We start from the raw sequence: 21044 nt of genomic DNA, 5'->3' as shown, positions 1-21044 counted from the left end.
TCTCAGGCACAGTTGGGGTAGGCTTCGCTGTGTACTGAATTCCTCTGTGCAGCAGGTATGACGTCCTCACCTGTGAGCGCAGCCGCGTCAGGGCATGCTGCGCCTCGTCTCCCACAGGGTGCCATTTCAGAAAAAAACCAAAACTGACAGAGTGGGTGGAGTGATGTGCACAGTTGTCAGCCAGAGGGAAACAATCAGTATATTGGCAACAAGGCAGACAGAGAAAGGGAAGTGAAGAAGAAAATTTGAGCAGAACAGAAGAAGACAGGGCCCACACATGAGTAAACTCAAGAAATATTATTTGATGATAATGAAGAGATGACAGCAAAGGTGGTGGGCGTTCCAGGATTCCTGAGAGGTGAGGGGAAAATTCTTCCTTCAACTGTTCCCAACTCACTCTCATCAGGGAGTGTGCTGCCAGTCCGGACCACATGCCCAGCCAGGACTGGCTGTGGGTCTCACAGACAAACTCTCATCTGACATATTGTTGGTGATTGGGGTTATTAACGGGTTGACATTTTTAGTTGTCTGCCCAATAGTGTAAAACTTGCATATACTATATCCTTCAGTTTGAGAACTGTTACAAAACAGCTGACATACATTTTAAGAAAATACAAAAACTATGTTTAATTAACTTACCAGTGGAAACTATCTTCAGTCGTTTTCTCCTTACTATTCTAACAAACTTCTCTTGATCTTTCTTACCACTTTCCTCCTCCTGACAGCTCCCCACCAATGTCCTGTAAGGTGACAGGTTACACTGACTGAAATCCCAGTTCTGACATGATTGCCATCACCATATACCTCCCTTCTCCCTTCTCCTTTCAAACCGGAAGTGGCCTCCCTCCTCAGAGCTCCAGTTGAGTTCAGCGTTTTCCTACACCAGTAATTCTTTTTTTTTTTTTTTAATACACTGTATTGATTATGCTGTTACAGTTGTCCCAATTTCTTTTCCCGTAAAACTGAAGGAGTTCATCAGATCCAAACCACTGTTATATGAGATGTTAAAGGGACTTATTTAGGAGAAAGGATCAAAACTATGAACATTAAAATGAAAGCTGTATCACAACAACCAACAACAGAAGCTAGGGAACCAAAACAAAGGCAAACTAAGTAGGCAACGAGAGTGTGAAAATAATTATAGGTATGGGGAATATTATGGAGGGAGGTCAGCAGGGAGGGGGGAGGGGGGAAAGGGAAGGAGGTGGTGCAGAAATTAGGAAGCATAGTGGGAGTGGAGTAGATAGGAAGATGTTGAGAGGAACTATATACACCAGTGATTCTTAAAAGGTCATCCCCTGGACCAGCAACATAAGCCTCTCTTGGGAACTCATTAGAAATGCAAATTGTCAGGCCCCACCCACACCTACAGAATTAGAGAAGCAAGGAGTGGGCCTGGCTGGTGATCGGTGTCAGCAAGCCCCCCAGGCGATGCTGAAACACCCCTGCAGTTTAGAACTGCTGCCCTCATGACACAGACCACTTCGCACTACATTTACTCTATGAAGAGCTCTCAAATTGTGCCCCCCCCCAAAATTTAATCACTCAATATTTAATATTTCAATTGTTTGATATTTCTAGTCATATATATCAGTTACTCAAAATGGCATCTGCATTTCTCTGCCCTGTCTGGACTTAAAAAGGTTCAACAATTTTTTACAACGTCCAAAGTTAAAGTAATTGACATGAAAGGGAAAATGATGACTCAGAATCTAGTGAGACCAGGTGGCACTTCTCACACCTACTCCCCGGATTCTTGGTCCAATTAGAGTTTAGGGCAAGAAAGACCAAGTAGATCCAAGGATCTTTAAAGGAACTTCAACCTCCTGCACAGAAATTTCCAATGAGACTTCATCTGTAGTCAGAAGTCAAATTTATGTGGATCACACCACAGTAACATCTTATTTGTCACAATTGTCCTACAAGTCACACTTCCCCATCAATCACAGCATTTCTTTAAGGAAAATTGCATTCTGTTTTCCCTTACGTTTCCTATGCCTGCATTCTGAAAGCTTCATCAGAACGTGTTGGGCAAAACATCAGTTTTCACCCACAAAATCATTGCATATGAAATTTCCACTGAAGATAGAATATTTTAGAGGGAGCATTCCTTTGTTCTTAATTGCAAACATTAACTGTTGCTGAAGAGGTGATTCACAACAAAGAAGCACCTTTGAGCAATACAAATGTTTTGTATTCGTGAATACTGGCTCCCAATTGCACATGCCAGTTGTTTTTTAACTAATTCCAGGAGGGTAGACAATCTGTTCCCATGCATTGTAAGAGAACACTCTCAAAGGGGTACTTGAATGTAGTAATAATGCCAACTGGAAATTCTTTTCAAGGCTTTTTTATACTAATTAGGCAAACTAACAAGGTAAGTTCTCATGTAAGTTATTTCCTTGCTAGTCAGTTTCAGAAAACGTACACAGATGGATAAAATAATACATTTAAAATATTCTCCAATCCCTTTTGCACTGCTTCTTATTTTCTGGGAAATGAAGAACATTGAGGATTTGGGGAAAACTTTTGGTAGTCAGAATTCCATGTGCGTTCTACCGATGTGGGTGTTTCCACATCCATGGATACACATTCTCACACAAACACACATGCTTGCTAGGCAGGTACATGCACACAAATGCACACACAAATGCATGCACATGCTTCACCACTCCACCACCACCTCTACTGCTACCTAGCTCCTCATCACCTTGCCTTGCAACACCAAGGACTGATCTTGACTTTCTTTGGGGATCACGTTTTAATGTTTGAGTCTAATGTCTTTGTCTAGCTATTTGACAGACAAGTTTACTGGCAAGCAGTGGATTGCTGTTTATTCTCAGTATTGCTCTGACCAGTTCCTTTAAGCCAGTTCATTCCCACATAGAGAAATGTAATGACACATATAAAATAAGTAAAATAACATCGCCCTCAAACCGCTGCCTTGCATTTAGATGGATTCAGTTGTGTCCTATAAATCTTTATTGGGAGTCAACCTCACCCAGGCCTTAGGAAATCAAGGTGCCTCCAGGCTAGCAAAAGTGAGGTGGGAGGATAATCACAGAGGAATAATATGAAGGGAACTCACAAGGGAAATCAGGGGCATTGGAAACTTAGAGAACATGCAGCACAGTCACCAAAGGGCATGAGTGGTGGGTGGGTGGTCGGGTGGTGAGAGGCATAACTGAAAGGGATCTTCAGCAGAAGAAGCTGGAGCAGGTGAAGTTTGGGATCTAGTAGGTCATGTGGTTCTCACCCTTACTTACCCATTGGACTTACCTGGAGAGATTTAAAAATACTGCTGCCTGGGCCCCACCTCAGGAACTGATCTGGTTCTGGCCTACAGTGCAGCCTGGGAGTTAAAATTATTTTTTAGCACCCCAAGGGGTCATAATGTTCAGCCACAATTAGAACCACCACCCTTAGGTTCTTTGAATGCTGTGCCTTAGAGAGCATTCTTAGAAAGCTTCCATGCATGAAAGCCTCACCAAACTTGGATGATGAAAGAACAAGGGACCCATGTGGAAATTGTGGGTTATTTCCAATTCCTCAATGGCATCTGAGTGAGCAAACATAAACCCTATCTCGGTGTTTCTCAAGGTGCATTTCTGGGCCCCTTTTGTGTCAGAAAGATGTGTAATGATTGCTACAAATGCAGATTCTCAGAACTCACTCAGCCCTTCTTAAGCAGAAGGAGGCATGAAGGAATTGGCGATGTTACCAAACATCCCAAGTGAGACTTTTGCATGCAGAAGTTGGAGAACCTGCCTCCCTTCAGACCATCCAAGTTGGCCAGAGTTCCATACTATCAGTGAGGAAGCCATATGGAGTACTTTCTGACTTCTCCTCCATTCTCCACACTTCAGAGCACAGGGGCAGGGAAAACTATACCTTTGGATGTAGTTCAGAAAAAGAAGAAAGCACTAGAATTTCTTTTAAACCAAGGCTAAATAAAGGTAGAAATAGGTTGTTAAGAATAGTTCTTGACTTTCTCTCTGATTCCTAGTCTATATACAATACCAAGACTGGATTATGGAGTCATTATCAGGACATTTTCATTGCATATCTGACATCTGGACCCTATATCACTTTTTCAATCAGTGTCTTTATAGATGTAGATAGAAGATGATCCAGCTTACGGCTCTCACATGTATCAAATGTTCATTTCATGAGAGGACCGTGACATCAACAGGTGATCTGTTGTACTTCTTTTGTCTGCCCCAGACTCTGACCACCATGAGACAGCACCTGTGCCCAGCACAACTCTTGCTCATACTTGGTACTTAATGCATATTTCTTGAATGACCAAATGAATGGAGATTATCAGCTGCAAGTTAATTTCCGCATTAGTTTTCACTGGAATACCACATATATGTTTAAATGAATTTCTCCCACTTCTAGTATTTTACAGAATTTTTTTTACAGGGTAAATAAATAATATAGGTGCTTACTGATTTATAGTTACACATTCATATTACACACACATGCACACACACATACAAACTTCATTCCTTTACAAATAAAATCCCTTATTTTCAAATCATTCTTTCTTAACTGCTTACCTGAAAATGCATTTTATTCTCTGAAGTTTGACTGACAATGCAGATTTAACATTGATGGGGTGACTACTTTATATCAGTACTGTCTGGGGTGCTTTCTCTGGTCATATCTATCATCTCATGCATTTTTCACAACTTAGATAAAGGCTGCCCCTCCTATCCTGTAAATATCAGTATAGAATCAACATCAACACAGGCAGTATTTAAACCAGAGGCTTTCTAGTGATTCTGCCCAATGCTCTTCAGGACAACAAACCAAGCTAAAAATAACAGAAATCTCCAAAGCATGTTTTCCAGAATGTGTGCTCTTTCAACCAATTATTAAATTACCTTACTGACTTGGCCATTGCCTTACATGATAAAATAGCAGATGAAAGTGAGACCACCAGGCAGTGAGGCGAGAAATATCAAATCACAAGGCCTTTGAATTGCTAACCCCTCCCCAAACCCCAAGTCCTGGGCTGTCTTCCAGAAGTGGTGAGTATGGGCTCCTTCTCTGAATAAACTCCCAGGTGGGGCTTCTCATTCAGCTTCAGGGACTGTTTTGCAATAACGTAACTGACAGCTTCACAGCCCTGATTCCTCCTCCATTTGCCCACACTTTCCAGGGAAATGCTGGGAGGAATCATGATCCCTGGGAGCCTGACAGGGAAGAGGAGCAAAGCACTGTACATATACCAGCCAGGTTGTAGAGGAGTGGGCTTGTCTGAAAATTCTTACTTAGAGGAAAGGAGACATGTACCAGAGGCTTCTCCTTGGCATCTCTGCCCACCTACAGCCCTGATGGCTCCTCGAGCAAAGCAAAGGTAGGGGTTCTCCACAGAAAGCCTCAGGGAAGTTGTAAAACCAACCAGGGGCTTTGTGACTGCCAGCTTTGCTCAGTGTGTCTCAACTTCCTCTGGTCCAGTCTAGCTGCTGTTTTTCTGTTCTTTGGAGAAAAAAGTTGTCAGGTGACACTGAAAGTAAATTGTTCTCATTAGCTGAGCCTGCAAGTGTGTGATTATTTGCAACCCAAATACTAAAGGTATAATCTTCTGATGAGGACAGGGGCACATTCCAGGGATCACTGTGTGACCTATTAGAGGTCACAGGCTCCAAACAACTGTTCTATTGCTGCATCATGTAAGCTTAGCAGTTAAAAGTAGTAACAAAACCCAGGCGCTCTCTTTATAGATAGTTCCCAAGAAAGCACTCGTATAACCTGCCTGCTGTTCTGCAAAGAATCTGTGAGTGCTTCTGAGTAATAAAACCCCATGTCAGTGGGTAAAGAAATAATACATTTCTGTATCTTTGTTCAATTTTCAGGTAGAGCAAACAGTTGTCCAAAGTACATGCCAGAAGAAACTGTGTCAGAGATAGTCTATTAAGCCTGTAGGGCAACACACTTGATTGCAAAGACAATGTATTTACCCCTGCGGGCTGTTACAGTTCGGATATCCATTTATGTCTCCTGCTAAATCATGTAGAGAGCTATTTTATGTGACCACTGTTCCACAGACTGGTTTAAGTGAAGGACCAATTTAGTGGAAGAAAAGAAAATATTGATATTGGGCAGTTTTATGAGAATGTAAATCAAATCCGAAGTTTGAGATCTAAAAGAATTAAATTATTGATGGTATGAATTAACTTTGGTACATTGTTCCTCATTCAAGCTGCATGAATAGTTCAATTCTTCTGTGTTGTTTTTTTGGCAAAAATAAAATAGATGATATTATATATAGTTAGACTTTAAATTATTAGTTACTTACAAATTGGAATGAATGCTTAAAAACGGAAAGATTTTCAAGATTATGCTTTTGGTTAGTTTATGTGTGCTAAAGAACATTTATCACCATTATGATCATGCATAAATGAAAGGATAAAGGAAACAGAAAAAATACCAGTTAAGGAAAACATGGTTTATTTTGGCCTATCATAGTTCTTAGGTATTACTTTTTTAACTTGTTCTAGTGGGAAAAAAAAAAAGCAAATGAAGAAAACTTTTTCTTCAAAACTATACTTTTAATGAAAGGCTTTACTTTTTTACTTAATGTCAAAAAATTGTATTTGGAAAGGATTCTGACAGAAAAAAAAAAAAAAAAAAAAAAAACGCCTCTCATGCACTCATGCCTACCACTCAAGTAATCAATTATAGGTAATCTGATTCTAGTGATTTACTGTTGGTGATGTGAATGCCTCCTAACACATGTTGATGATAGCCTATATTTTAATAGTCTATGAGATTTACTGGTAGCATGCTGTTATTTAGGATGTGCTATTTTGTCAATATTGAGTCAAAAACAAGCTCCATGAAAATATTCCTACCACAATCTGTTCCACTATCCTAAATAGGAATACAAGTACACATAGTTTAGTATCACCAAAAATAAATTTGTTATCAAGATAAAAAGAAGACACACAGGAGACTTCCGGCCAAGTTGGAGGCCTAGACTGACACGCTCTGTCTCCCTCCACAACTAAGAAGGAATACAACTACCACAAAACCATAAATAACCAGAAGTTCCAGAAAATAAATGGAAGTCCAATGTATGAAGTTATAAAGAAGTGGTGCTTGTCCAGACGGGTAGGAGGGCGAAGCCTGGGTAGAGAGGTCAAGCTGTGCTGGCGGCGGTGGCAGCAGCAGCAGCAGCAGCAGCAGCAGTGATGGCGGCTGGACGGCAGTAAGCACATACCCATATTTAAGGGGAGGCGAGAAGTGCCTGGGGAGCACCCCTGGCTGTAGACCAGACCTGTCAGCTCACAGTTCCAATGCCAGGGAAGGAAGAACCCCATGGCCTTGGACTGTGAAGCCCAGAGGGCATGGGGAGAGAGGAGGCTCCCGGTCTCTCAGCGGAGAGTGAATGGCAGGAATCCATCTTGGACCCCCACCCCCACAGAAAATGCCACAGCGTGGTGAGAAGGGTCACCAGGTTGTGACAAGTACACAGGGCTCTGCCCCCTATAGGAGGTGTGACAGCCCCGCCCAGGAAGCAAAGGTAAACACAAAACTGTCAGATTGGTACAGATCATGATAGAGATCCTGGTGACACAGCTGAATAAACAGCAAATATCTAATCTAATGAAGCAGCAGATAGGAAATCTTTCTGAGACACAGTTCAGAGCTTTGGTTATAAAAATGCTTACAGATCTAACAGCAGATCTTAAACAAGACAGGGAAGGAATGAAGGCTAGTCCTGCTGAAATGAACAAAAACACATACGAAACTAGTGGTGAGGGAAAGAAAACCAGGGGTCAAATCGACAAATCGGAACATAAGGAAGGAACAAACAGTCAACCAGTGCAGCAAGAGGAAACGAAAAGGGGGGGAAATGAGGAGAGGCTCAGAAACCTATGGGACAGCTATAAGCAGGCCAATATCCGAATCATAGGGTTGCCAGAAGGTGAAGAACAACTAGAAATTAAAAAATTATGTGAAAAAATAATGAAGCAGAACTTCCCTAACTTGGGGAAGGAAATAGACTTACAGGTCCAGGAAGCACAGAGAGTTAAAAAAAAAAAAAAAAAAAACTGGACTCAGAGAGAACCACACCAAGACACATTATAATCAAAATGTCAAAAATTAAGGATAAAGAGAGAATCTTAAAAGCAGCAAGAGAGAAGAGGAGAATTATGTACAAAGGGGTCCCAATAAGACCATCAGCTGATTTGTCAAAAGAAACTCTGCAGGCAAGAGGGACTGGGAAGAAATATCCAAAGTAATGAAAAGAAAAAACCTACAGCCACGATTACTCTATCCAGCGAAGCTGTCATTCAGAATAGAAGGACAGAGAAAGTGCTTCCAGGACAAAGTAAAACTGAAGGAGTTCATCAGATCCAAACCACTGTTATATGAAATGTTAAAGGGACTTGTTTAAGAGAAAGAGGATCAAAACTATGAACATTAAAATGAAAACTGTATCACAACAACCAACAACAGAAGCTAGGGAACTGAAACAAAGGCAAACTAAGTAGGCAATGAGAGTGGGAAAGGAATTATAGGTATGGGGAACATATTGGGGGGAGGTCAGCAGGGAGGGGGAATGGGGGGAAGGGAGGGAGATGGTACAGGAAATAAGCATAGTAGGAGGAAGTGGAGTAGACAGGAAGATGTTGAGAAGAACTATATGCACAACTAATGGGCATGGACTAGGTGGGGAACTACTGGAGGATGGAGAGTCACTGGGTGGAGGGGAACAAAGGGAAAAGAAATTGGGACAACTGTAACAGCATAATCAATAAAGTATATTTTAAAAAAAGATAAAAAGAAGATGGAAGTATCTCACTCTCCCTTTGGTTGAATGTGAGAATTACCAAGGTGATTACATACTTATCACATTGTGTTATAATTGTGTTCTTGCCAACTTCCTACCAGCTATGATCTTTCTGAAACCAAGGAACACATCCAGCCATCTAGCTTTGCAAATACTCTATAAATTTATATTGAATAAATGAAGTGTGAAATGAATGAACCTCATATCAAGGATATTTAAATATTCTGACTGATCTTTAACATTGTCAGTTTCAGTTATCACACTACCTGTTATGTATTAGCTGAAAAATACCACATAATTTACCTGTCCACTTTAATTTTATCAATAGTATCCATATTGGGTACAAAGCTTCAAGGTTATGGTGAAGTTCAGTAAGTGATTTTCAAAATGTTTTTGAAATCTGCAGGTGAAAAAGAAATCTTAGTAAAAATAGATATAGAAATTATGCAATGATCTAGAAAAATGCCAGATCCTTGAAAATGCCAGGACCAAAGATCTGTCAGTTGGTTTTACATGTGGCCCGTAGCTGAAATTGTGTCACATGGCACATGTTAACACATTCTAAGCCAATTATCATGAGGGAATGGACTTGCCAAGATTGTCTTAGAATAATCATACTTCCTTGGGCTGAGAGGGACCCTGTTTCTCCCACTGTTCCCAAACTACCTGAAACCTAAAGAAAATTAGAGTTCTGTTAACATAGTAGTACAAGTCATATTTGGATTTACATTGGAAGAAACTCAAAATAACAGTGGCTATTTTATTTTCCTCTCACATAGAAATTCAAAAATGGACAGTACAGCTTCATGCATTATCAAGACTGGGTTTATTTTATTTTTTCTGCCCAACTATGTTTAATATGTGACTTCCATTGCCAAGGTGGCTTCCGAAGCTACAGCCATTACTTTCATATCCCAGACAGGAAAAGGAGAAAGAAGGGTGAGCCCCCTTCTTTTTAGAGATTTTCTATAAGCCCAAGAAAATAATCTTCTTATAACTCATTGGCCAGAAGATTGTCACAGAGTGACACTTAATTACAGTGGGGACTGGGAAGTAAAGTTTGATGTGCACAGTCAAAAATAAGGGTTTATTGGTTAGGAAGAAGGGGAAAATGGGTATTGGAGCAAATAACTACCTGACTATTACAGGTAGTAATGACAAAAAGATGGTATAAGTCAAACATGGAGGAAGAAAGTAGAGCATATAGGAAACAATGAGTTGCCCCTGTTCTCCACCATCCAACCTACTTCTACTGCAAGTAATTTTATGCAGTGAAATAGTCCCCCAGCAAAAGAATAGAAAGGAGAGGCAAAGGACATTGTAAATCAGCAAAGTGTGGAAACTGTGTACAGATAATTAGAATTGTGTTTTGCACTATATCATTTCTTTAGCCTTCTTGGAGTACTTTACATATGAGCAGATATTATTTTTCCAAATATGGAAATGCGAAAGTCAAGATATGAATGCTCTTTCCAGAATAACTCTCTTAATTAACAACAAGGTCACCTTTGGGAAAAATTTACCTAGAAGGATAGGCTTATTATGAAAAGAATCAGGTATCCTGTAAGTAGAGGAAAGAGGCAAATGAGGAGCTAATTAGCTACAGTAAGCTATAGGAAACTTATTGGTAAATTAGAGTCCATATGTGTAAAGTCTCATTATTATCATGACAACTCTTTTCTTTATTTTTTTAAAGGTAGCCAACCAAGTTGTTCAAGCTCTACTCACACAAAAGGTAGGTCACTTGCTAGCTTTTTTATTTTCGAAGTACCTATGTGAATAGATTGGAACTCATATTGTCAAACTAGGCAATTGTGATTGATAGATGCCATATTTTTCTATTTACTTACTAGGTTAAAATTGTATGTATTTTAGATAGTGTATGAAGTAACATCAGTGACCAATAGAAGCCTAAAGTTCAAACTCTTGGTAAAGTATAGAGAACCTTTGAAGATGAAAGATTTCCATGTACCCAGATGAGTAGCGAACCTATCATTTTTACTTAGTAAACACAAACATTGAATAGGTTGGTGGATCCCTCCAATTCCTGTAAAATGAATAGGCAGCATTAAAAGAAACCAAAATTTTAGCAAGAGATCTTTGAGGTTATGAAAGTAACAGGGCCTTAGTTCCTCTTCTGTAAAATGGGGATAACAATGCCTACCTCCCAGAATTGCTGTGGTCCTTATATGAAAGGAAGCGTGTAGACCAGTTCTTAGAGTGGTGATAAATATAAAATAAATGGCAGTATTATTGTATACTTGAAAATTGCTGACAGTAGATCTTATCCTCACTGCACATACACATACACCACATACATACAGTACACACACACAAAGAATTAACTATGTGAAGTCATGGATGTGTTAATTATCTTGATATTGGTAATTATTCCACAATGTAATATATGTCAAATCATCACATTGTACACTGTCCCTGGCTGGTTTGGCTCAGTGGATTGAGCGTCGGCCTGCGAGCTAAGTGTCGCTGGTTCGATCTTCCAGTCAGGGTACATCAGAGAAGGAAAACTCTGACTCCAAAAAACCTCCGCTGCCTTGCGGCATACCTCTTCAGGGGAAAGGCTAGGGGAGTAAACCCCGACAGAAAATCCAGAGCCAGAGTCCCTAAGGCGGTTTGACGTTGTAGTCAACACCGGCAACTCCTGCGGCGCACCTGAAGCCAAGCTGTATTGACTCCGTCTTTCCCTTGGACCCTTCAGCTGCGAAGAGAGGGGGGGTCTGCTGCATGGGCAACAGCAGACCCTCCATATCACCCCGCCCAGGCTCTGTAGCTTCAGCTTCACTGGAGAGGACACTCCAGCGTCATCGCAAGATGTCGATTCAACACGGGAGGAGACAGATACCGTGTCACTCCTGAGTCGGACTGCACAGCCATTCTCGGTGGTGCAGATAGACTCTTAAGAAGCTACACCATCGTCTCTCAAGACGGACGGCTGCCGACGACGACATTGTACACTTTAAATACATTAATAATTATATTTGTCTATTATCCCTTGATCAAGTTAGGGGAAAAACAAATATAATTTCTAAGCATGAAATTTCTGAACCTAGTCATTTGCTGTCTTCCTGTTCTGCCTTCAGACCATGTAATATCATGTTCTTGGTTCAGAGTTAGTAACTGTAGGTATTTGCCCACATTTGGCTGGTGAATTTTATTGACCCTTTTCCATCTCCTTCCATAATGTTTCTCACAGGCCAGATTCTAATCCTTTTGCATGTTGTTTGTTCTCTTAATTTTCTGTGAGATAGAAACTTTCTCTGAAAGGAAATCTTAAATCATGTGGCTTGTTCAAGGAGGATGTATGTGGCTGAGAGCTAAAATAATTTATGACATTTTGTTTTTTAGTTGAAAATAATTTTATTAGGGGTTGACCACTTCTCACAGATATACTAAAATAAATATTATTTTAAATTTACACTGTAGAGGCATTGTGATAATATTTTGTAAGACTTTCTCCCCTAACTACTTCTGTCAGAATATCCTTCCTGCTGCAAATGATTTTAACTACTTCAGGTTTTACATTAACATCACGTAATGTAATGAGACGTGAGTATACTTATGTAAAGTTAGAATAAGGTTCCATTTTGAGTAACAAAAATCCAAAATAATAGTGGCTTACATAAGCTAAAAATGTTATTTATTTCTCACACCTAAATCCACAGGTAGGTAGTACAGGGCTGATATGGCCACACTGCTCCATAAAGCCCACAGAGTCCCTGCCATTCCTGGTTTCTATCTTGTTATTCAGTGAGATATGACCTCCATTTCCAAGGTTACTTCGCGGTCCAACATAATTGCTCTAGCTCCAGTCATCACAGCCACATTCCAGCCATCAGGAAGGAAAAAAAACTGAAGAAAATGAAAAAGGTAAAAGGCACACACCAGCTGTCTTTTAAAAGAGACTTTCAAAAGCTTTCATATCTCCCTACTTACATCTCCTTGAAAAGACCTTAGTGACAAAGCTACCTATAAGGAAGATGGTAATGAAGTCTTTATTCTGGGTATGGGCCCAGCTGAACATTTATTGACATAGTATTGTGGAAGATGGGGAGAAACAGATGCTGAAGAACAATTAACACCTTCTGTCACAACGTATTTGAATGCCTTTTCTTTTTCAAAGGCTTTAACTTCTCAGCAGCTTCCCTCCTGTTGGAAACTATGCTCATTTACTTACAAACCTAAAGACTGAAGGGAGCATTGTTGCAGCTCTGTGTGTAACTTTTGAAAGACTTCTCATGCCTGTCCTCTTAAATGGTGCCTCAGGAAAGAGACAAGGAAACTGCCTGGTACGATATAAAGGAAAATGGGACTCTTCAGGTCAGCCACAAAAAATAGCTACACGAATCCCAGTAGTAACTAGTAAACAGATAAATCCACCTCAGTACAGTTCAACAGTGAGACACAGAAGGACGTGTTGCCGTGAGATAGCATACCTCAGGGACACGATCAGGCAGGAAGAGATGCCAGGGCTCTCTAAGATTCCATAAGAATCATGTTCTGCAGAAACGTGTGCCTCCCAGTTTTTATAGGGACTGTAAAATTGCTGCAGCAATCACTAAAACTTCTTTAATTAAGAGCACAATATAGGAAATAAAATGTCTCCAAAATGCAGATGAGAAAACTAATTTTAAAGAGAATATACCTCTTAAAGAGGCACAGAGTAAAAACAGAAATTTTGAATGATTTATCCAAGTCACAAAAATAATCCTTGATGTGAAATTAGAGTCATAACTATTTGATTTTAGAATATATCATTTGTTAAGACACAAAGGTAATTTCTTGTGGCTTCAGCTCTTCTCTGGGCAACAAAAAAAAAATCATTTTTCATGGCATACCCTGAATTGTCCCAGATAAGCATCCTGAAGTAACAGAATGTACTTCTTTTCACAATAATAATAGAAAAAAAATTATTTCCATAAACTATCAGTTTCTGTTAAGTGTACATATATTGCCCTAGTCAATTAATTCAATTGATATTAAAACTGTGTGGATTCCCTTAAGAGAGCAGTCTGTACCTCCTATAGGTCCATAATGCTGAAGTGACAATATTAAATCCAGTTCACATCCATTTATGACCCTACATCATAGGTTTAATTTGACAAGCACAAGAGCAATCAGTAACCAAGCTAAACTCATATTTTTGTCTGAAATACATTTATCTTCATTAAGTCAATTACATTCACTGAAAATGTTACTCTCCTAGGTTCTTCAATGATTGTGTGTGTGTATGTGTGTGTTTACCACTAACACCAAATTTGGAAGAAACTCATTTTTCCCTGCAGCTATTTTTCATCATATCAACAATCTCAGTCTTAGCTGCTTGTTCTTTAGGGTAACCAAATAGTTATATGGTGTTCTTTTCTTCACCAACATAGAATAATCCTCCTGTATCCTGAATCTTGCAGTACAACCATTCAGATAGAAGCAGAACACAATTTTATAGCTTGAAACTGAAAGAACTTCAAACTCCTACATGTTTCCCATGTAGGAGGGCAGACAGGCCATCTGGGTCTATTTGTCTAGCAATGGCGTGTGTAGGATCTGGTTCCTTGAAGAGGGTCTGTTTATACAAGGGTTTGGAAAAGTAGGTTTTGCAGTTGAATACATGAAACATAGTTCATTCTCGTATTATAATATTGTATTATTTTCTATAGTGACAACTGTAAACCTACTTCTACCCACCCCTGTATTTACTGTGCACTTACAAAGAGTCACACCCTATGTCCAGCACTTTAAACGCATTGAGTCAGTTTGTTTTCACTGCAGCCCTGTGAGATAGGACTAAGAAAGCAATTTACCCACAGTTCTATTTGTCAGAAGTGGCAAAGCTCATCCTTTCACCCAAGGCAACTGCACTCAAATTCCGTGCTCTTGTCCTCTGCACCATCTAGTCTAATGATCCCTTTCAATCACTTATTGTTTTTCCCACTATAGCTCAGCAGGTAGAGATGTTATGAAAATTAACAGATGGATTGAAATCCAATCATTAGCTATGATCACAACAAATAAAACAAAAGAGCAAGGTAGCCAATACATTTCTTGGAGCTTCTGGAAACATTGCCAGAACTCACTAGCAAGAACATTCAGAATTTTCCGTGTATGGAGTCAAAGCTGACTGTAAATTTTGAGTCAGGCTTTCTCAACATCAATCTTAATTTGAATGGTAGAATTTCACAGTTGTCAGGGACTTTAGACAGCATTTCATCCTCAGACTGTCAACTAGCTTTGGTAATGGGCTCAGTTTACTCTGATTACATGAACTGTTTAGCCATCACCCAGAATTAAATTGTTTTAATCCAAATGTCTTTAAGATGAAGGCTCATACTATTCAGTTTGCCACAAAACTCATCACTCCCTCCTGATGAGAGCTGGCATGATTTGTCACACATTTAGTGACTGCCTTGCCTTTTAATGGGGTTTGGTGTTGAGAACCTTAGTTAGTCTGAAATGTGGCCAGCCTTTTCCAGAAATGTTTTTTCTTCTTAAAGAAGTCTTAGACTCCTTGAAAGAGATAGGGATGTGTCAGTGACAGCCACTTAGAAGGAAGAGGCTGGCGGGTGTGATGTCCATTAAGTTTCAGAAAGTAATTGAGGTGGCACTTCAGAAGCCACCTCAAGACACAGCGGGGGCAGTCCTTCCAAAAGCCTGTTTTTGTGCAGGAGCTCAGTTTGCAGATGAGGAAACTGAGGCCCAACCAGCAGAAGTTATTTCCTCAAGGTCATGTGGGCCCTGACCCAGACCCCTTTCCTTCCAGTCTGATGTATTCCCATCATAAACACTGCATCTGGAATAGCTATACCACACTGATATCAATTTTACATGAAAAATCAGATTTAAATAGTTTTCAATGATACTCTAAGGATAATGTCAGTAAATATCCTTCTAAGCAATCAGCATTTTCTCTGATTTACTTTGGCAGGGAGCCAGGTAATGATTCTGCTTGAAATGCATGAAGTAACTGTACTCCACAGGTACTATATAGCAGTGAATCCAGTGCAGGTGAAACTTTCAATGTCTAGATGGTCCAGGGAAGTTAGGATTTGAGATTATTAAGATTCGCAGAGCCCTTTTTGATCAGTGTATCACATTTCTCAGTATATTTTGCCCTTACACCCAGCTGTAATTCCTTATCTCTTGTTTCCAAATGCTAGTGACTTGCAGTTTACAAGGAAAACGGGTCTGGCTATTTTCTTGAACCCAAAGGCCATTATACTTTCTTAAATGATAAAATTATATATTGTGTCTTTTCTTTTAATTTCAGAAGACACAACCCTATATTTTTAATAAGAGCCTCTATCTGAGGCCTGAGACATGCTAGGGAGTCACATACAAAGGGGGGCTATGAGAGAAGACAGGTGGTCCAGCACCTGCTGTGAGCCACAATCCCAGACAATAGCATCTGAATAGAGGAGAGCTGTTTTATTTCTAGTGCTTACTTGGGGGGAATACTCTCATTCTCGCCTCTGTAACTGATGGAGTCAGACCAGCAGCTCTTGTAGCAGCCTGCAACATGTCATATGCTCCTTTATATCAGGTCCCATCATGGGCACAGAGGAGGCAAAGACAGCCAGCTGCCTCGCTGCCAGGTCTCACTGTAGTAGGCAGAGAAACTGTTTTTCTTTCTCTTTCCATCTACCTGGTCCAGTTCTGTTTATGTATGTGCACATGGGTACACATACATGGTTTTGATCATAGTTTCCTGTGATGACAGCTGTCTGGCCTCAGCTACTGTCTACAACTTGACTGAAGAGAACAAGAATATTTAAAAGAATGACACAGGCAATTCTTACATATCTGTGAATTTTCAGTCCATCTCAGTTCTGTTTGTCAGTTGATTGTAAGACCAGTGTCACATTCCTAAAGTTTTCACTTCCTCCTCTGCCTTGTGCTGGTCTAGATGAGCCAAAACTGATGAACGGTTCATCATCTAGGTTGATAAACTGTGTCCCTGATAATGAACTTCTACCACCTTTAGTAATGGCCATTGAAATCCAGCACTTGAACAAAACTCTCTATAGTGTATATTGATTTTTTTATATTTATCTTTTTACCCACTTGAAGAACTCTTTAAAGTTATTCTCAGTTTTGCTTCTAGAAATTCCTGATTATATTCCTTAGAAGTCTCCTTTCTCCTTGCAAATTCACACTCATTTGCTCCTGTTCACATATCTTCACCTGCAAACGAGAATAAGTGTGTTTCCCACCCAGTTGGTACTATTAATATTTATTTACCTCAGAGTCAAGTTTTATTAATTACCGAATTAGCAGTAGTAAAAACAATTAGTGTTTGGGAGCAGGACATGTTATATACATGCTAATAACAAACATTAGCACTAATGAGACACAGACAGAGGTTGAATTCTAAATAAAGAAAATAAATTTAGCCTTTCCATTTGAACTGTCCCAAGGCCCCCAGATGGCCTCTGCCAAATGGCATGCATTCTCCTGTGCATGGACACTCACACTCCTGACCCTGCCTTTGATGTCCACTGCCCTCCTGGATCTTGCATCTTGGAGCCTCATTCTGAACATGACATTTCTTTCCTCCACTCAGCATTTGTAGGCAGCAATCAGTTGGAAACATCCCATGTGTAAGCTTCACCCATTTAACTAAAAAGGTGAGGAGAGTGGAAGCTGTGCAGTGAGCCACACTTGGCCTGTTTCTTTGCCACCACCCCCCGCCCCTGCCATAAATACAATGAATAAACATGGCTGTGATGTGACTCCTCAGGCAAAACCTCAGATGCTAATTCTCTCTAGCTTCATACTTATGTTGACACAAGGCTATGGAACAGGCCCACTCATGTCCGTGACTCCTGTTTAGGCCCTGGGGTGGGGGTGGGGGGGTCAAAACTATTGACCAGTGCTCTTTCTTGCTTACAGAACTTTAAGTAAAGCCTGTAGCTGCCGCACATCAGAATGCTTAGATGCGCAAAGTAGAAGTGCTGAGAAATTTAACTCTTTATTTCATCATCACTAGAGAATAGAATTCATCGTCATCATCCCCTTTAATAAAATAAGGTGCAGAAGTTTATTAACATCCTACTATATGTGATGCTGTGGTAGGGGATAGAATAAGAGTACAAAAATAATATCTTGTGTTGTTTATTTGAAAATCTTCTTAAGGTTACTTTTTGAGGAATGTGCCTTCTAATGGACAAGATAACTCTAGAGCATAAAACAGAAAATCAATTTAAAGTAGCATATGCTAAATGTCACATAAGAAACATCGAGGGCTCACTAGAGTTCCGAAAAGAGAGTAGTCTTTGAGAAATACCAGGTAAAAGTGTCAGAGAGGGCCAGACAGAGTTTGAATTGGATGTCAGTCAGAGAGCCAGACTTGGACTCGAGAAAGAGGTGGATGAGAAGGGAAAGTGGTTGTGGGAGAGGGAGGAGGAGGGTGGGAATGTGGGGGGCTTTGAAGTATAACAGGCAGACCCTATGCTTTGCATGGTAAGAAAAGAAGCCTTTTTTAAAAATCATGAAATAGTGAAAGGTAAAGTTGAAAATATAGAAAGGAGTCAGCTTTTGATGAACCTTGAATTGAGGAGTTATTCTAGTCCTTCTTGAACCCCATCAAAGAGGGTGTAGATATTTACATACCATAAGTACCTTAATCACAAGTCAGTTTGGAAGGCAGTTCCTTGGTGGGATCCTGGAGAATCCTAATAATGCTCTGTGTCAGCTGCCCTCATGAAAACTAGGAAAGGTCTCTGTGGTGTTTGAGCTATTCAGGAGAGCTGCTCCCAAAGGTGACAAGGCCCAGTTACTGTACTTCCCCAGCACAAAGACCAAAATGCCCCAAAAGATTTAGAAATCCACTAGGTCAGAGGATGGACAAGTTTCACTTTTAAAGCCTTCACTGCCTCTGAATGCCTCACTGACTCTATCAGCCACAGCACTGAGAATTTCAACTCATTTCCACGAAATAACAAGGAAAGGCTCCATCAAAAGTGATAGTTTCTTTAGTTCATCAAATCTCCATTCACTGCAAAAAACATTACTATCCTTGTGGTCTGTGCTTTGTGATTGCTTTTATGAAGACAATGGAAAGGCAAAATATATAGGTGGAAACTTAAATTGACTTTATATCACTAAGATTTACCATTTTCAAAAATAGCAGGCTAGATTAACGCATTTCTGATTTCAAGGTGTTTAAAAAAAAACAGTCTTTCCTGCACACAATAATTCAGTCAGACAATGAGCTGTGGAAGAAAACATTGTGTGTGATTTATTTGGGGGGCTTTGAAGAACAAAAATAATATTTTTTTACTAATGTGTCTGAGATACCAGATAAAATAAAGTTATAATATGCTAAGGTATCTTTCAGTTATAGATTTTTTTTTCTTTCAATGTGTTTGTTATAGGATCTAAGGGAAGAATGTGTAAAGTTGAAAACAAGAGTGTTTGATTTGGAACAACAGAACCGAACGTTAAGTATCCTATTCCAACAGCGACTCAGACCAACTTCTGATCTGCTCCTTCAGGTATGTGGTTTTGTGGAAAACAATCTTTGCTACTAAAGTGCTATTGACAAGAAGTTACTTAAGTTCAAAACCTATCAATATCTCCATGGGCAAGGCATATCATATCAGAACCTTAATTCTTTCCCCTCTCGAGGGATGTCATTAAAATTGAACATCTCTCAAATTTCTTTTTAAAGCTACATTTAGATAAAAATGCATCAACAAATAATAAACAGTAAAAGGGACAATCAGAAGGTGTCCTCTAGTAAACTAAGCAAAATCATGGAATGGAGTCAGAAATAACTGATTACTTGGGATACCAGCAGTAGTCATCCTCTATTCCCCCCTCCTCTCCCCTTGCCCCCTCCTCCTCCTCCCCCTCCTCCTGTTCCTCTTCTTCCCTTTCCTCCTCCTCCCTTCTTCTCACCCCCCCTCCTTTCTCATTCTTCCTCATAACACAATACTTTCTATAATCTTCTCAGTGTTTTACGGGTGTTCTTGGTCTAAATGCTCCCACCAAATTCTTTCTTTACTTGCCTTCATAGCATTCAAAGTTGTAGAAAGTCAAACTATCAACTGATCCTGACAAGAGTTCTTGAGAACATATCCTACTGCAGGGAAACACATAAGTTAATAAAGGGGGCTGGATGGCTGATCTCTGCTGTTTTCTATTTTTTTAATCCTATTAATGTCCATATTTGCTTAAACAAGCTTTGCTCAGAGTATTCTGAGGCCCAGCTTGCAAAGGGTATATGAGGTTTCAGAGGGGCAATGTACCATTAATTTATAAAGAATAACCCCCAGCTGCCTGGTCTAATTGGCTGAGAGAAAGGGAAAAGACAGAGGTATCCCCTAAACTACACTGCCAACCACTGTAGCCACTAGCCACAGGGCACTTCTGAAATTGAAAATTAGATTAATCTAAAATGAAGTTCCTATGTCAAAGTAGACACATTTCAAGTGTTGAAAAGCCACATATGATGGGTGGCTACTGTAAGAACGTCGTCACTCAGAGAACCATGAGGAGGCAGCAAGCAGACAAAAAGAAATGTATTGAGGGTATTACCAAGCGAGGAGGAAGCCATACCACAAATGGCCCAACTCCAGGTTCCTAGGGAAGGAGGGGACTGTTTTATAAGGGGAGAAAAAAGAAACTATTGAATTCAGTTGTTATCTCACAGCTGTGAGTCTGAGGGCTGATCAAGGCCAAATGGAGCTCAGGTTGATGCACCCTGCTATCATGGGAAACTCCCAGGCAGCTGCAGGCAGGTGAAGGGAGAGGGGACGGTGTGGGAACCAAGGCTGTCAGCTGGTATATTAAACAGTTATATATACAGCATAGAGTATATTCCCTCACTTATCACGGTTATTATGTTCTAGAACCTCCCCCCCACCCGCAATAGGTGAAAATCCGCAAAGTAGGAACCTTACGTTTATTTTAGTATTTATATATTTTTTAAGGTTTTATAAACCCTTCCCACACACTTATAAACCATTCCCAGTCCCTTATTAACCTTTCCCACTCCCTTATTAACCTTTTCCACACTTTCATAAACACTACTTATGTTCTTAAACATATTCTACACTCTTAAACCTACATAACTTTAACAACATACATATATAGTAACACAAAATCCTGCGATATAGTGAAAAATCCACAATAAATAATTAAATATAATATTTTTAAAAATCCCATGATACAGTGAGGCCGTGATAAGTGAACCACGATATAGAGAGGGACTACTGTA

The 21044-nt window shown here is 39.9% G+C and overlaps 1 protein-coding gene across 2 annotated transcripts in view; it reads left to right on the top strand.

The window, feature by feature from the left end:
* Window positions 1–21044, top strand: part of NCKAP5 (NCK associated protein 5) — a 1035979-nt gene that overhangs the window by 807167 nt on the left and 207768 nt on the right. For both annotated transcript variants that reach the window (XM_090279418.1, XM_090279420.1), the window contains 2 exons: window positions 10506–10544; window positions 19198–19317. In XM_090279418.1, the coding sequence (XP_090135544.1) occupies window positions 10506–10544; window positions 19198–19317 (159 nt within the window). The remainder of the gene's footprint in view (window positions 1–10505; window positions 10545–19197; window positions 19318–21044) is intronic.

This window comes from Furipterus horrens, unplaced genomic scaffold, assembly GCF_987537825.1.
Source record: "Furipterus horrens unplaced genomic scaffold, mFurHor1.1.pri manual_scaffold_1, whole genome shotgun sequence".
Classification (NCBI taxonomy): Eukaryota; Metazoa; Chordata; class Mammalia; order Chiroptera; family Furipteridae; genus Furipterus; species Furipterus horrens.
The sequence above is the reverse complement of the archived record's forward strand: the minus strand, read 5'-3'. Positions and strand labels throughout refer to the sequence as shown.